The sequence below is a fragment of the Grampus griseus genome, assembly GCF_964374135.1.
Source record: "Grampus griseus genome assembly, chromosome: 8".
Classification (NCBI taxonomy): domain Eukaryota; kingdom Metazoa; phylum Chordata; class Mammalia; order Artiodactyla; family Delphinidae; genus Grampus; species Grampus griseus.
The window spans coordinates 53,651,257-53,667,887 of NC_139002.1; the positions used below are offsets into that span (position 1 = coordinate 53,651,257).

Genomic DNA, 16,631 nt, shown 5'->3' on the forward strand with positions numbered 1-16,631 from the left:
TTACATTAATGATAATATGTATCTTACTTTGTTTCCTACTTTTTTCCATTTAACTCTTTGTTTTGAAATCTGTCCATGTTGCTATAGGTACATCTATTTGTTGCTTGTCATTGCTGCAGAATATTCATTGATATTTGTCTGCTACAATTCACTTACCCTTTCTAGTAATAGACCCTTAGGTTGTTTCCAATTCTCAGTTACATCCAGAAAAAAAAATACTGCAATACATAGTCTTATACATATTCCCTAAGAGACTTGTGTGAAAATTTCTTTAGAATGGATATCCAGGAGTGGAGTTCCTTGGTCATAGGGTATATACCTTCTGAATTTCACTATGTTATCCAGAATAGCAGTGCCAGTATAGACTATATTGACATTACCTGAGAGTTCCTGTTTTCCCATGAAGTAGTTTTCTATAGATTTGTAACTTAGTGACTTAAAACAACATCTCTTTATTAGTTCACAGCTCTATAGTTCAATAGTACAGAATGGCATGGCTAGGATCTCAGGGTCTCACAAGCCCAAAACCAGTGTGTCAGCTAAGCTTTCTATGTTTTCATCTGGAACTTGTGGTTCTCTTCCAAACACATTCTTGCTCTCAGTAGAATTCAGTTCTTTTTGGTTGTAGGACTGAAGTTCCCATTTTGCTGCTGGCTGCTGGCCAGATTGCTCTCAGCTTCTAGAGTGTGCTCTAAGCACCTTTCCCTGTGTCTTCCTCCATCTTCAAGCCAGCAACAGCGTGTCACATCCTTCTCATGCTTCAAATTACTGACTTACTGTTCTGCAGCCAGCTGTAGAAAACTTTGTACTTTTAAAGGGCTCACGTGATTAGGTCAAGAACACCCAGAAAATCTCCAAATCCTGAGGCCATCTGATTTGGAACTTTAATTAAATTTTCAAAATTCCTTCACATCAGTACCTGGCTTAGTGGTTGAATAAACCAGGGGCTGAGAATCTTGGGACACATCTTAGAAATCTGCCTACCACATCCTGAATCTACCTCTACACTTGATATTATACAACTTTCTAATCTTTGTCAGTCGGATATATGCAATGAATTCTTCTTAAAATGCCTTGTTTTAATTTGTGTTTCTCTAATTCGTAGTGAATTTGAGTGTTTCTTCATACATCTTAACCTTTTGAATTTTCTTTTCTGTAAATCTGCTTTTCATATCCATTGCCCAGTTGGGGAGCAGCTTATTTTCTCTTTCTTGTTTTCTTCACAGGAGGTCCTTATATTTTCTGTCCATTAATCACTTGTCAGTTCTAGAAGCTGAAAATATTTTATCCATAATACAATATGTTCTGTTTAATTGCCTATATCTTCCTTTATTAAATAGAAATTCTTAACTTTAATGTTGCAATTTGAGAATCTTTTTTAAAGAAATCCATTCCCACTGGCAAAGTCACAAAGTTGGATACTTAATTCATATATTTTTATTCTTTCTTCATTACTAATGGAAGTATTTAAGATTGTGAATCTTAAATTTGCAATCCCATGTTAGTAATTTTTGACCCTGTCATGTCTAATAATTACTTGTTTATGTATGCTTTAAAAAAAATTGAGATGAAGTTCATGCAACATAAAATTAACCATTTTAAAGGGTATATTTCAGTGGCATTTACTACATTTACAGTGTTATACAACTACCACCCCTATTAAGTTCCAAAACATTTTCATTATCCCAAGGAAAACCCCATGCCCATTAAGTATCACTTCCCATTTACCCTTCTCCCCAGACCATTGCTCTCACCGATTAGTCTCTATGGATTTACCTACTCTAGATATTTCATATAAATGGGATCATACAATATGTAGCCTTTTATGTCTTTCTTTTACTTAGCATAGTGTTTTCAAGATTTATCCGTGTTTTAGCATATATAAGTACTTCATTCCATCTTATGGGTAAATAGTATTTCATTGTTTATATATACTACATTTTGCTTATCCACTTATCCATGTTTCCACCTTTGTTGTGAATAGTGCTGATATGAACATTAATGTATAAGTATCTATTTGAATACTTGGAGTTTTAAAATTTTTATAACCATTTTTTAAATTGAAGTATAGTTAATTTACAATCTTGTGTTAGCTTCAGATGTACAGAACAGTGATTCATTTTATATTTATGTATATTATTTTCCAAATTCTTTTCCATTATAAATTCTTACAAGACATTGAATATAGTTCCCCATGCTAAACAGTAGGTCCTTGTTTATCTGTTTATACATAGTAGTGTGTATATGTTAATTCCACACTTCAATTTATCCCTCCCTGCCCTTTCCCCTTTGGTAACCTTAAGTTCGTTTTCTATGTCGGAGTCTATTTCTGTTTTGTAGGTAACTTCATTCATATCACTTTTTTAGATTCCACATATAAGTGATGTCATATGATATTTGTCTTTCTCTTTCTGACTTACTTCACTTAATATGATAATCTCTAGGTCCATCCATGTTGCTGCCAGTGGCATTATTTCATTCTTTTCTGTGGCTGAGTAAAATTCCATTGTGTATGTATATACCACATCTTCTGTATCCATTCATCAGTCGATGGACATTTAGGTTGCTTCCATGTCCTGGCTATTGTAAATAGTGCTGTAATGAACATGTGGTACATGTCTCTTTTTGAATTATGGTTTTCTCAGGGTATATGCCCAGTAGTGTGATTACTGGGTCATATGATAGTTGTATTTTTAGTTTTTTAAGGAACCTCCATACTGTTTTCCATAGTGGTTGTATCAGTTTACATTCCCACCAATAGTGCAGGTGGGTTCCCTTTTCACCACACCCTTTCTAGCTTTTATTGATTCTAGATTTTTTGATAATGGCCATTCTGACTGGCGTGAGGTGATAACCTTGTAGTTTCGATTTGCATTTCTCTAATAATTAGTGATGTTGAACATCTTTTCATGTGCCTCTTGGCCATCTGTATGTGTTCCTTGGTGAAATGTCTATTTAGGTCTTCTGCCCATTTTTTAACTGGATTGTTTGCTTTTTGATATTGAGCTGCATGAGTTGCTAGTATATTTTGGAGATTAATCCTTGGTCAGTTGTTTTGTTTGCAAATATTTTCTTCCATTCTGAGGGTTGTCTTTTCATCTTTTTTATGGTTTCCTTTGCTGTGCAAAAGCTTTTCAGTTTCATTAGGTCCCATTTGTTTATTTTTGTTTTTATTTCCATTTCTCTAGGAGGTGAGTCAAAAGGATCTTTTTGTGATTTATGTCATAGAGTGTTCTGCCTATGTTTTCCCCTAAGAGTTTTATAGTGTCTGGCCTTACATTTAGGTCTTTAATCCATTTTGAGTTTATTTTTGTGTATGGTGTTAGGGAGTGTTCTAATTTCATTCTTTTACATGTAGCTGTCCAGTTTTCACAGCACCACTTATTGAAGAGCCTGTCTTTTCTCCATTGTATGTTCTTGCCTCCTTTGTCATGAATTAGGTGTCCATATGTGCATGGGTTTATCTCTGGCCATTCTGTCCTGTACCATTGATCTATATTTCTGTTTTTGTGCCAGTACCATACTGTCTTCATTACTGTAGCTTTGTGGTATAGTTTGAAGTCGGGGAGCCTGATTCCTCCAGTTCCATTTTTCTTTCTCAAGATTGTTTTGACTATTTGGGGTCTTTTGTGTTTCCATACAAGTTGTAAGATTTTTTGTTCTAATTCTGTGAAGAATGCCATTGGTAGTTTGATAGGGATTGCATTGAATCTGTAGATTGCTTTGGGTAGTATAGTCATTTTCACAATATTGATTCTTGCAATCCAGGAACATGGTATATGTGTCCATCTGTTTATGTCATCTTCGATTTCTTTCATCAGTGTCTTATAGTTTTCAGAGTAAAGGTCTTTTGTCTCCTTAGACAGGTTTATTCCCAGGTATTTTGTTCTTTTTGATATGATGCTGAATGGGATTTTTCCTTAATTTCTCTTTCCTGTCTTTCTTCGTTAGTGTATAGAAATGGAACAGATTTCTGTATATTAATTTTTATTCAACAACTTTACCAAATTCATTGATGAGCTCTAGTAGTTTTCTGGTAGCGTGTTAGGCTTTTCTATGTATAGCATCATGTCATTGCCGACAGTGACAGTTTTACTTCTTCTTTTCCAATTTGGATTCCTTTTGTTTCTTTTTCTTCTCTGGTTGCTGTGGCTAGGACTTCCAAAACTATGTTGAATAAAAGTGGCGAGAGTGGGCATCCTTGCCTTGTTCCTGATCTTAGAGCAAGTTCTTTCAGCTTTTCGCCGTTGAGTATGATGTTAGCTGTGGGTTTGTTGTATATGGCCTTTATTATGTTGAGGTATGTTCCCTCTGTGCTCACTTTCTGAAGAGTTTTTTTTATCAGAAATGGATATTGAATTTTATCAAAAGCTTTTTCTGTATTTATTGAGATGATTGTATAGTTTTTATTCAGTTTGTTCGTGTGATATATCACATTGATTGATTTACGATATTGAAAAATCCTTGCATTCCTGGGATGAAGGATGGTGTACAGTCCTTTTAATGCATTGTTGTTTGAATATTTGGTTGTAATTCTTTTAGACATATACCTAGAGGTAGAATTTGTATGTTGTATATATAATAATTCTTGTTAATCTTTTTAAAGAACCACCAAACTCTTTTCCCAAGTAACTGCACCAGTTTACATTTCTAGTTTCATCCCATTCTGTTCAAAAAAGGTAATTTATCTGATTTGTTGAGACTTGTTATGTTCTAGCATATGGTTGATCTTGGACAGTGTCCATGTGCACTTGAAAAGAGTGTGCAGTCTGCTATTGTTAGGTGGAGTTTACCATTTTTAAGTTTCCTCTTTCTTGATTCAGCATTTGTTTGGTGACTTTAAACCTTTGATGCTTATAGTTTTTACTCATTATTTTCAGTTTTTCTGTAGAGGGATAGGCCTTTGGAGCTACCTATCCCACCATTGTAAGATTTTTTTTTTGATGTGGTCCATTTTTAAAGTCTTTATTGAATTTGTTACAATATTGCTTCTGTTTTTATGTTTTGTTTCTTTTGCCGCCAGGTATCTTAGCTCCCTGACCAGGGATCGAACGTGCACCTCCTGCCTTGGGAGGTGAAGTCTTAACCACTGGACCACTAGGGAAGTCCCCAGCAATTACTTTTTTAAAAAATAATTTATAATGTCCCTTTAATATCCCGAAATAAAATATATAGGTAATATAACTTAATACATACAGAAGTTTTTAAAGTCACTGTAATGCATTCACTGTAATATAAAGGAGAACTGAAAGGAAGTAATTTATTAAAAAGTAGTATGAATTTCAGTATTTAAATGCTTACATATGACATTGGAAGGCATAATGAAGTAGTGATATGTTTTTAACTTTAAATAAGTTGGATTTAGAGATATAAGAAGCTCAGACATCATTTTGTACAAATGCTAATAAATGAGATACTAAAATCAAGTCCTAAATATTAGACTTTTTTATATGTGCAGGAGATGAGAGAAATCACTTTTAGAGAAGTCAGGATAAAACACCAATACAAATTATAGACTAAAGAAGTGAGGAAAAGGAGAAAGTATAATATTCTTATAAATGTGCTGGGCCTGATTTGAAATATAATTATTTAGTAAATAGTAAAGAAATATCAGAGAACATGTCTTTTATTTTGAAATCCTAACATAAGTCGAATATTTTAGTATTGAGTATTTAAGTCCTTGGAAACGATATCCTTTAAGTGATAGTGGGTTTCAAAGATGATTTTTATAAAGCAATAATAGGACGTTTAGGACCAGGTAAAAGTAAGTTTTAAAAATAATAGGCAATTACAAAATAAATGAATGATTTCAGTTGGTAATTTTACACTAGATTTCATATTCATACACACGCATAACCATACATGATATGCAATATTTTTAGAACAAACGATGGAATTAAATAAGATATCTTCATTTCATGTGTTTCTATAATTCAGTAGTTGGTACTAAGTCTCTTAAAAGGAGTCGTACATCCTGTATTGAAAATTTTATATTGGCTTTGTTGCCTTTACAGCACTTGTTTTAGTGCACCATTACACAAAGACATTTTCAGATCACAATTTGAAATACAAGAGTAGGTAAATTAGCTTCCTTCCCCCAAATGGATATAATGGTCATAACTTGATCTAGAAGCTTTCTTAATTATACTATTTAAATTATGTTTGATCTCCAAATAATTTTTTATCTTAACTGTTAATAAGTGTTGGCTGACGTATTTCCTGTCAGTTTCAAATGGAATAATCACTCTATCTATACTGTAAGTTCATAAAAATCTTTAAATCTAAATGTTCATCATATCTTTTAAAGATATGGTCCTGCTTTATCTCCTAGTTGTCGGGAAGAATAAGTGAAATTAATGTGTTTAAAAGTTTATAATGTGTTTATAAAAATCTGTATTAAAAGCGTTATTATTAATAATTTAATAATAATATGACAAGACATGTTTTAGAGGCTATTCCCTTAAAATTAAATCTCAGTCATGGGTCAGAATTTTAAAAGACTATGTAATGCCTCACATTTAAAACTTATAGTTCATAATTTCTTGCTTCAGCTTGCCCCTCAATCAAAATCAGTTTTTAAGAAGGAGTATATTTTGTGACAAAAATAGTTTGTTCTTTGGTTGTTATATATTTTGAAAAATATGGAGCAAACTTCCTTGAACTTAGCACTTTCCAAACAGGAATTTTCTCTTTTAAGTGTATACTGAAAGCTGCCCTTTTTTCCCATAAGAATGAACCTGACCTCATATATGTTTAATAGCGTATGATTTTTTAGTTGTGGCACAAACGTGAATATGAAAAGCAGAGCAAAACATCTAATAATAGCTTTTTATGGCTTGTGTTTTCTTTTGCAGCCTTCAAGCAAAATAAAGGTACCTGAGGAGAATTTCTTCAATGTTCCTGTTTTCTTAACTGTCTCAGGACAACTTCATCTAGAAGTGATGTCAGGGTACAGAGTTTTCTCTTTTGCTTTAATGGACTACTGATGTTGGTTGGGTGAGAGTGTAATAATGTTTTCTTTCCTGATGCTCAAACCTAAAAATTGTAGTTCATGTTTGTGATTAGTCCACTTCAATTCACTAAAAGTACATTTAGATTGACAAATTTGACAATATCCGAATTTCTTTCTAAAAAAATCACATTAGTCTAGACTTTGGTTTTTGGTGAAGAATGTAACACTGGAAATATGAAGTTGTCGGGTTTTTTTTCTTTTTACTAATCTTTGCTTAAATCTCAAAACACATAATCAAAATATAAGTGTAATTAATCATGTTTATGAAAGTAAAGGCAGTTATAATTTACACCTAGAAATTATAAGAGAGGTACCTGGAACAAGTGGAAGAAAAAAAATTTTTTTAATAATTGGTTTAAAGAAAGAAAATTAACCCACAAAGTCATCATGGGAGATGTGTGCCCATTTAGAAAGTATTAGAAGTCAGCTCACATTAATTTTAGCCACTCTCAGACCTCTGGAAAATCACTATAATCCTTTTTGCCCTATCTTCTTTCCTTTTGGAGATTGGACAGGAAAATCTTTAAAGTCCTGTCTAAATCTTATATTCTCTGATTCTGTGGGTAATTTCTTAATGCCGACTCAGCAAGTAAATGAGTCTCCTACGAAGATGTAAATATCTTTGTTTTCTCATACAGAGCTTGAGACTTAAAAATCTCTTCAGGAAATGGCTCCAGTAAAAACAGGGAATCTTGTATTTCCCATTGTTTTTAAAATGCACAGGGTGGAAAAACAGGGGAAATAGAATAGTGTTCATGTTTATTTTTTTACAGACTTTACTGGCAAGATGGAGAGTGTCAATGGTGGAGTAAAGAGGGTCTTGAAAATAATATATACTTTACTTAGATTTACCTTTGACAAAGATATTATTTGATAATTCCAATAACCAAATAATTGACAACATTATCAGAATACAGTGCAGAAAAACTATAATCATAATAGCCCTGTGAGACTGTAGGATTTGCAGAGCTGTATGTGGGAAAGGCCATGTCAAGCATGTCATGGAAAGTTCCTTATGCCTGTCAAAGTATAATTTAAAAAAATTAAAAACATGATTCATAGAAATATAAAATATTTTATTCAATTCAGTAATTACTGAAGAAAATAGTAAGGCTAGTTCAAAGACTATTTGGGGAGCTGTGGATTCATACGCAGTTTAATAAAAGAATTTTAGAATAAGATTGCTAAGTTAGTTATGAACTGGTTAATGTCCCACAGACCGATAAACCCTAACCTTTGGAATTTTCTCTTCTACATGACAGAAATGATTTGCAACTCTACTGGACAAAAATCTATAAGTGAACATGTAACTTTACTTAATCTAGGATATTTAGTTTGATAGTAAATAGAATAATGGAGCAAAGTTCATTCCCCTAGGTAGTTAAATAACCTTTGAGTGGGTCTGTGTCCCCACATTACATTGGAAGGATGTTCTGTCTACCTTTTAGCTTAATCCAAGTTTTGGATAACCTTTCTTAACAGGCTTTCATTATTTATTTCTTTTATCTGTAAAGTTAGAGACAACATATATTCCCCTCAGGAGTGTCATAATATGGGAAAGGTATAAATTTACCAAGTTTCTTGGTTATAATATCACTAGTGGATTAAATATGTTCCCTCTTTACCAGTAAAGTGCAGTGAACCAAAGAACACAATGTACAGTGAAACTTGACAGAAGCTTATATTGGCAGAATATGAGGTTTTATATTTTTAATGTGTTATGAAGTATTTCTGTGTCAATCAAATGTTCCTAGTTTAATATGCATAGTTCTAGTACTATTAATATACAGTACATCATGTTTCAGATTAATACATGATTTAATCTCCAGTAAGAAATTGTTAGTCTTCTTTCTAAAGAAGACTAAATTTGTCTAAATTTAGTTTTTCTAAATTTTATTTAACAGACTTTTAAAATGGAGTAAATGATAGTTAAATTTAGAAGGTTAACATTTTCCAAAAGGATATCTATGTTGGTTTAGTGGGTTTATGGCTCCATTTTATTTATTTTATTTGTTTATTTTTTTTGGCTGTGTTGAGTCTTCGTTGCTGTGCACGAGCTTTCTCTAGTTGCGGTGAGCGGGGGCTACTCGTCGTTGCGGTGCACGGGCTTCTCATTGCGGTAGCTTCTTTTGTGGAGGAGCACAGGCTCTAGGCGCACAGGCTTCAGTAGTTGTGGCACGTGGGCTCAGTTGTTGTGGCTCGCGGACTCTAGAGCACAGGCTCAGTAGCTGTGGTGCACGGGTTTAGTTGCTCTGCAGCATGTGGGATCTTCCCGGACCAGGGCTCGAACCTGTGTCCCCTACATTGGCAGGCAGATTCTTAACCACTGCGCCACCAGGGAAGCCCTATGGCTCCATTTTAAAGTTTAATTTTGTTGTTTTTAAAATAAACGTTCTATTTTTGAATAATTTTTAAATGTAGAAAAGTTGGAAAAATCGTGCAGACTTCTTAGATACCTCTCACTCAGTTTCCCCTGTTGTTAACATCTTACGTTACCGTGGTACATTTGTCAAAACTAAGAACATTACAATTAACTAAATTCCAGAGTTTATTTGGATTTCACTGGTGTTCCATCAATGCCTTCTTCCTTTTTCCAGGATCCACTGTAGGGTACCACATTACATTTAGTTGTCATGTTTCCCTAGTCTCATGTAGTCTGTAACAGTTTCTCAGTCTTTCCTTGCTTTTTATGACTTGCAGAAAGTATGCCAATCTGTATTTTTCTGATGTTTTTCTGAAGTTTTAGGGAGGGTTAGAAAAAATGCCACGGAGGTGAAGTGCTATTCTTGTCATATCATGTCGGGGGGACTTGATATCCATATGGTGCTATTAACCTTCATTACTTGGGTGAGGTAGTCTTTGCCAAGTTTCTCCACTGAAAATGTACTGTTTTTCCCTTTCTCCAATTTATTCTTTGGAAGTGAGTTATTAAGTACACCCACCTTCACTGGAGGTAGGAGTGAAGGGTTGGGAAGTGGGAGATGGAATTATGCTTCATCTCCTGAAGGGGGGAGTATTTGGAATTCTTCTGTATGGATGATTTATGTCTCTTTGCTCTTGTTTATTTATGTCATCGTTTATATCAGGATGGACTGATGTATATTTTATGGTTTGGGTTATATTTCAATGCTGTGCTATTTACTTTGTTGTTCAAATTGTTTTAGTTGTTGGGAATTCTTTCAGATTAATTCTTGTATCCCTTTCACATGCCCCTATCCTTTTGTCTTTTGAGTACTTCCTTATTTTCTGGCACTATAAGATACCCCAGATTTGTTTGTTAGTTTGTTTCATCTTTTTGTGATTGATGAACCTACACTGACGCAGTACATCGTTTACTTAGGGTTCACTCTTGGTAGTGTATGTTCTATAGGTTTGGTCAAATGATGTCATACAGAATAGTTTCACTGCTCTACAAATCCTCTGTGTTCCTCCTATGCATCCCTCCCTCCCTCCTAACCCCTGGCAATCTTTTTACTGTCTCCAAAGCTTTGCATTTTCCAGAATGTCATATAGTTGGAATCATACAATATGCAGCCTTTTCAGACTGGCTTCTTTCACTTAGTAATAGGCATTTAAGTTTCCTTCATATCTTTTCATGGCTTGATAGCTCGTCTTTTTTTTTTTTTTTAACATCTTTGTTGGAGTATAATTGCTTTACAGTGTTGTGTTAGTTTCTGCTATATAACAAAGTGAATCAGCTCTATGCATACGTATATCCCCATATTCCCTCCCTCTTGTGTCTCCCTCCCACCCTCCCTATCCAGTCCCTCTAGGTGCTCACAAAGCTCCGAGCTGATCTCCCTGTGCTATGCAGCAGCTTCCCACTAGCTATCTATTTTATATTTGGTAGTGTATATATGTCCATGCCATTCTCTCACTTTGTCCCAACTTACCCTTCCCCCTCCCCATGTCCTCAAGTCGATTCTCTACGTCTATGTCTTTATTCCTGTCCTGCCCCTAGGTTCATGAGAACCTTTTTGGTTTTTTTTAGATTCCATATATATGTGTTAGCATAGTGTATTTGTTTTTCTCTTTCTGACTTCACTCTGTATGACAGACTCTAGGTCCATCCACCTCACTACAAATAACTCAATTTCATTTCTCCTTATGGCAGAGTAATATTCCATTGTATATATATGCCACATCTTCTTTATCCATTCATCTGTCGATGGACACTTAGGTTGCTTCCATGTCCTGGCTATTGTAAATAGTGCTGCAGTGAACATTGTGGTACATGACTCTTTGAATTATGATTTTCTCAGGGTATATGCCCAGTAGTGGGATTGCTGGGTCATATGATAGTTCTAATTTTAGTTTTTTAAGGAACCTCCATACTGTTCTCCATAGTGCCTGTATCAATTTACATTCCTACCAACAGTGCAAGAGGGTTCCCCTTTTTCCACACCCTCTCCAGCATTCATTGTTTGTAGTTTTTTTTTGTTTGTTTGTTTGTTTTTCCCCGGTACGCGGGCCTCTCACTGTTGTGGCCTCTCCCGTTGCAGAGCACAGGCTCCGGATGTGCAGGCTCAGCGGCCATGGCCCATGGGCCTAGCCGCTCTGCAGCATGTGGGATCTTCCCGGACCGGGGCACGAACCCGTGTCCCCTGCATCGGCAGACAGACTCTCAACCACTGCGCCAACAGGGAAGCCCTGTTTGTAGATTTTTTGATGGTGGCCATTCTGACTGGTGTGAGGTGATACCTCATTGTAGTTTTGATTTGCATTTCTCTAATGATTAGTGATGTTGAACATCTTTTCATGTGTTTGTTGGCAATCCGTATATCTTCTTTGGAGAAATGTCTATTTAGGTCTTCTGCTCGTTTTTGGATTGGGTTGTTTGCTTTTTGATATTGAGCTGCATGAGCTGCTTGTATATTTTGGAGATTAATCCTTTGTTGTTTCGTTTGCAAATATTTTCTTCCATTCTGAGGGTTGTCTTTTCATCTTTTTTATGGTTTCCTTTGCTGTGCAAAAGCTTTTCAGTTTCATTAGGTCCTATTTGTTTATTTTTGTTTTTATTTCCATTTCTCTAGGAGGTGGGTCAAAAGGATCTTGCTGTGATTTATGTCATAGAGTGTTCTGTCTATGTTTTCCTCTAAGAGTTTTATAGTGTCTGGCCTTACATTTAGGTCTTTAATCCATTTTGAGTTTATTTTTGTGTATGGTGTTAGGGAGTGATCTAATTTCACTCTTTTGCATGTAGCTGTCCAGTTTTCCCAGCACCACTTATTGAAGAGGCTGTCTTACACTCTTGCCTCCTTTATCAAAGATAAGGTGATCATATGTGTGTGGGTTTATCTCTGGGCTTCCTATCCTGTTCCATTGATCTATATTTCTGTTTTTGTGCCACTACCATGCTGTCCTGATTACTGTGATAGCTCATGTCTTTTTATCACTGAATAGTATTTCATTATCTGGAAGTACCTTGGTTTATTCATCTATTCACCTACGGAAGGACATCTTGGTTGCTTCCATGTTTTGGCAGTTATCCCAAGCTTATTTTTTGTTTTCCTTACCCTAGCCTTAGAATCAGCCATTTCTCCAAGGAGCCCTAGTTCCTTTTATTGGAAAATGGTATTTAGAAACCAGGACTTAGTCACTGGGTATCTTGCTGCTACTGGGGAATTATTGCTTCTAAGCCCTCTCATCAGATAGAGCTATAAATATGTTTTTTAAATAAGAGAAAGCTAAGTGTTTTCATTACATTTTGCCTATAAATAGTGGGGTGTAAGTTAGGTGTTCATTCTGAAAGAATTAGACATGTCCTAAATTGAAAAACTTACACTTAAGAAATGTTATATAATAAAATTTTCCATTTTTTGGTCAGTTAAAGCCAGAATTGGAGGAAGGCTCAGTCTAATGTATTTAAAAGAATTTTTGATTATTATAGTCTTTCTTTCTTTGTTGGTTTTGTTTTTTTCTTTTTATGTTTTGTTACAGGTGGTTTTTCTTATTTCCTTCTTATGAATGTTTTTACTAAGCTATGAAGTCGTGCATATTTCAGGATAAAACTGATGCTTTCCTTTTGAACATTGCTATTAGAAGTATAAATTAGTACAGGCTCTCTAGAGAAATAGCTTTGCACCCAGAATTTTTCTTAAGGAAATGATCTGACAACTCTATAAAGATGTGTTAAAAAAATGTTGAAAGTAACTTCATCTATACTAATGAAAAACTACTAACAATCTAAACATTTATTTAGGAAGGTTGATTAACCGTCAATATACCAAGAAAATGTTCATCACCATTTACCATCTGGAAGTAATGGACCTTATTTTTAGTAAATATTTTTAAGTCATCTTATGAATAATTTGCAGAAGTAAAAATAAAGGAAAAATGACAGCAGAAACTAACACAACATTGTAAAGCAACTATACTCCAATAAGAATTAATTTCAATATTTTAATTAATAAAGGAATAATGAACATCAACTTTATTAGAATTTTAGTAAGTATTTAAATATAACAAACCCAAATTTTTAAGAACTGTATTATTTTTTTTTGAATTTTCTTTTTTTTTATAGCAGGTTCTTATTAGTTATCCATTTTATGCATATTGGTGTATATGTGTCAATCCCAATCTCCCAATTCATTACACACTCACACCCAAGAACTGTATTATTAAGAGATAATTTACTTACCATAAAATTCACCAATTTAAAGTGTACCATTCAGTGAGTTTTAGTATATTTTCAGTTTTTCGAACATTACCATAAGCTAATTCAAGAATATTTTTATCACCCAAAAAGAAACTTTTTCCCATTAGCAGTCATTGACCATCCTCCTTCCCACCCTAGGCACTACTGATCAATCTACTTTATGTCTCTATGGATTTTCCCATTCTGGATAATTCATGTAAAGAGAATCACACAATATGTAGCGTTTTGTGGCTGGTGTATTTCACTTTGCATAATATTTTCAATGTCTGTCAATGTTGTAGCATATGTCAGTATTTCATTCCTTTTTATTGCCAAATAACAGTCCATTATGTGGGTATACCACATTTGTTTATCCATTCAGGTAGTGGAGATTTGGGTTGTTTTTACTTTTTGGCTATTATGAGTAATGTTCCTACGACTGTTTGAGTACAAGTATTTGTGTGAACGTGTTTTCATTTCTCTTGGGTGGGTACTTGGAGTGGAATTGATGGGTTACATGATAAGTTTAATTGTGTGAGGAACTGCTAGGCTGTTTTCCACAGTGGCTGCAGGAAATTTACAATCCCACCAGCAGTGTATAAAGGTTCCAGTTTCTCCACATCCTTGCTAACACTTATATGTCTTTTTTATTGTGCCATTTTACTGAGTGTGAAGTGGCATCTTATTATGGTTTTCATTTGCATTTCCCCAGTGACTAATGTTGAGCATCTTTTCGTGTGCCTGTTGGCCATTCAGATATCTTCTGTGGAGATATGTGTCTTTAATTTCTTGGTTCATGTTTTTAGTTGGGTTATTTGTCTTTTTATTATTTAGTTATAAGAGTTCTTTATATATTCTGGATACAAGTCCCTTATCAGATATATGATTCACAGATACTCTTTTATCATTCTGTGTGTTTTTTCATTTTCTTGATGATGGTGGCAAACCCAAATTTTTATTTTTTCTTTTCTGGGTTTTGAAAGTACCCCAAAGAGATGCAGCCCTTTGAATGTAGCCAGTTGTTTATCAACTTCCATGCATGAACCTGGAATATGTCTATACTTTAAATACAGATTCAAATTTCAAATACATCTTTAATAGGCTTTAGCTTATTATTACTTCTGGTTCTTGGCAGTTACATTATCAAAAAGAACTTTGACAGCTCTTAATTTTGTCGAAGAGGTGATGGCCATTTTTTTGCTCCACAATTGCAAAACATTTTTGTTTTCAGATTTCCTAAATACTAATTAGAATGATCAAATCAATGAATTTTTTCATTTCTACATGTTATTCTTTTCTTTTCAAACACCTTTGTGTATGCACTAACTTTCACTGTTTGTCCACTTATTTACCATATCAAGTAAATTTTGATGTGCAAATACCATAAATAGTGAAAGAATATTGTCACACAAGAAAAAGAAATAAAAGGAATCCAAATTAGAAAGGAAGGTGTAAAACTGTCATTGTTTGCAGATGACATGGTACTATATGTAAGAAATCCTAAACATGCCACCAAAAAATATTAGAATTTATCAATGAATTCAGCAAAGTTGTAGGACACAAAATTAATATACAGAAATTTGTTGCATTTCTATACACTAACAGCAGACTGTCAGAGAAATTAAAAAAAATAATCCCATCTAAAAGAATAAAATACCTAGGAATAAATCAAACTAAGGAGGTGAAAGACCTGTATTCAGAAAACTAAGACACTGATGAAAGAAATTGAAGATGACACAAACCGATGGAAAGATATGGGTTGAAAGAATTACTCTTGTTAAAATGACTATACTACCCAAGGCAATCTGCAGATTCAGTGCAATTCCTATCAAAATACCAATGACATTTTTCACAAATAATGTAACAAATAATTCTAAAATTTACAAAGAAACAAAAGACCCCAAATAGCCAAAACAATCTTGAGAGAGAAGAGCAAAGCTGGAGGTATCACGCTCCCCGATTTCAAACTATACTACAAAGCTATAGTAATCAAAACAGTATAGTACTGGTACAAAAACAGACACGTAGATCAGTGAAACAGAATAGAGAGCCCAGAAGTGAACCCACCCTTACATGGTCAATTAATCTATGGCAAAGGAGACAAAAGTATACAGTGGGAAAAAGCTAGCCTCTTCAGTAAATAGTGTTGGAATAACTGGACTAATTTCTCATACCATATACAAAAACAAACTCAAAGTAGGTTAAAAATTTAAATGTAAGACCTGAAACCATAAAACTTCTACAAGAAAACATAGGCATTTGACATTGGTCTTAGCAATATTTTTTGGCTGTGTCTCCTCAGGCAAGGGCAAAAATAAACAGATGGGAGTACATCAAACTAAAAACTTTTGCACAGTGAAGGAAACCATCAACAAAATAAAAAGGTCACCTACTGAATGGGAGAAGATATTTGCAAACAATATGTCTGATAAGGGGTTAATATGCAAAATATACCAAGAACTCATACAACTCAACAACCAAAAATCAAACAACCCAATTAAAAAAATGGGCAGAGGACCTGAATAGAAATTTTCCAGAGACGACACACAGATGGCTAACAGGCACATGAAAAGATGCTCAACATCACTCTCATCAGGGAGATGTAATCAAAACTGCAATGAAATATCACACCTGTTAGAATGGCTATTATCAAAAAGATAACAATTAACAAGTGTTGGTGAGGATGTGGAGAAAAAGGAACACTCATGCACTGTTGGTGGGAATGTAAATTGGTGCAGCCACTATTGAAAATAATACAGAGATTCCTCAAAATATTAAAAATAGGACTACCATACGATCCAGCAATTTCACTTCTGGATATTTTTCCAAAGAAAACAAAAACATTAATTTGAAAAGGTGTATACACCCCTGTGTTCATTGCAGCATTATTTACAATAGCCAAGATATGAGAGCAACCTAAGTGTCCACTGACAGATGAATGGATCAAGATGATGTGGTATAATATATAGTGGAATTATTAGC

General features: G+C 34.3%; 1 protein-coding gene across 3 annotated transcripts in view; it reads left to right on the top strand.

Moving 5' to 3' along the window:
* NARS2 (asparaginyl-tRNA synthetase 2, mitochondrial) overlaps nucleotides 1-16,631 on the top strand; it is a 141,810-nt gene that overhangs the window by 57,671 nt on the left and 67,508 nt on the right. For all 3 annotated transcript variants that reach the window (XR_014297122.1, XM_082660926.1, XM_082660927.1), the window contains exon 6: nucleotides 6,855-6,949. Coding sequence is in view for 2 of the 3 variants with exons in the window: in XM_082660926.1 (XP_082517052.1) it covers nucleotides 6,855-6,949 (95 nt within the window). In the remaining variant the exon portion in view is untranslated. The remainder of the gene's footprint in view (nucleotides 1-6,854; nucleotides 6,950-16,631) is intronic.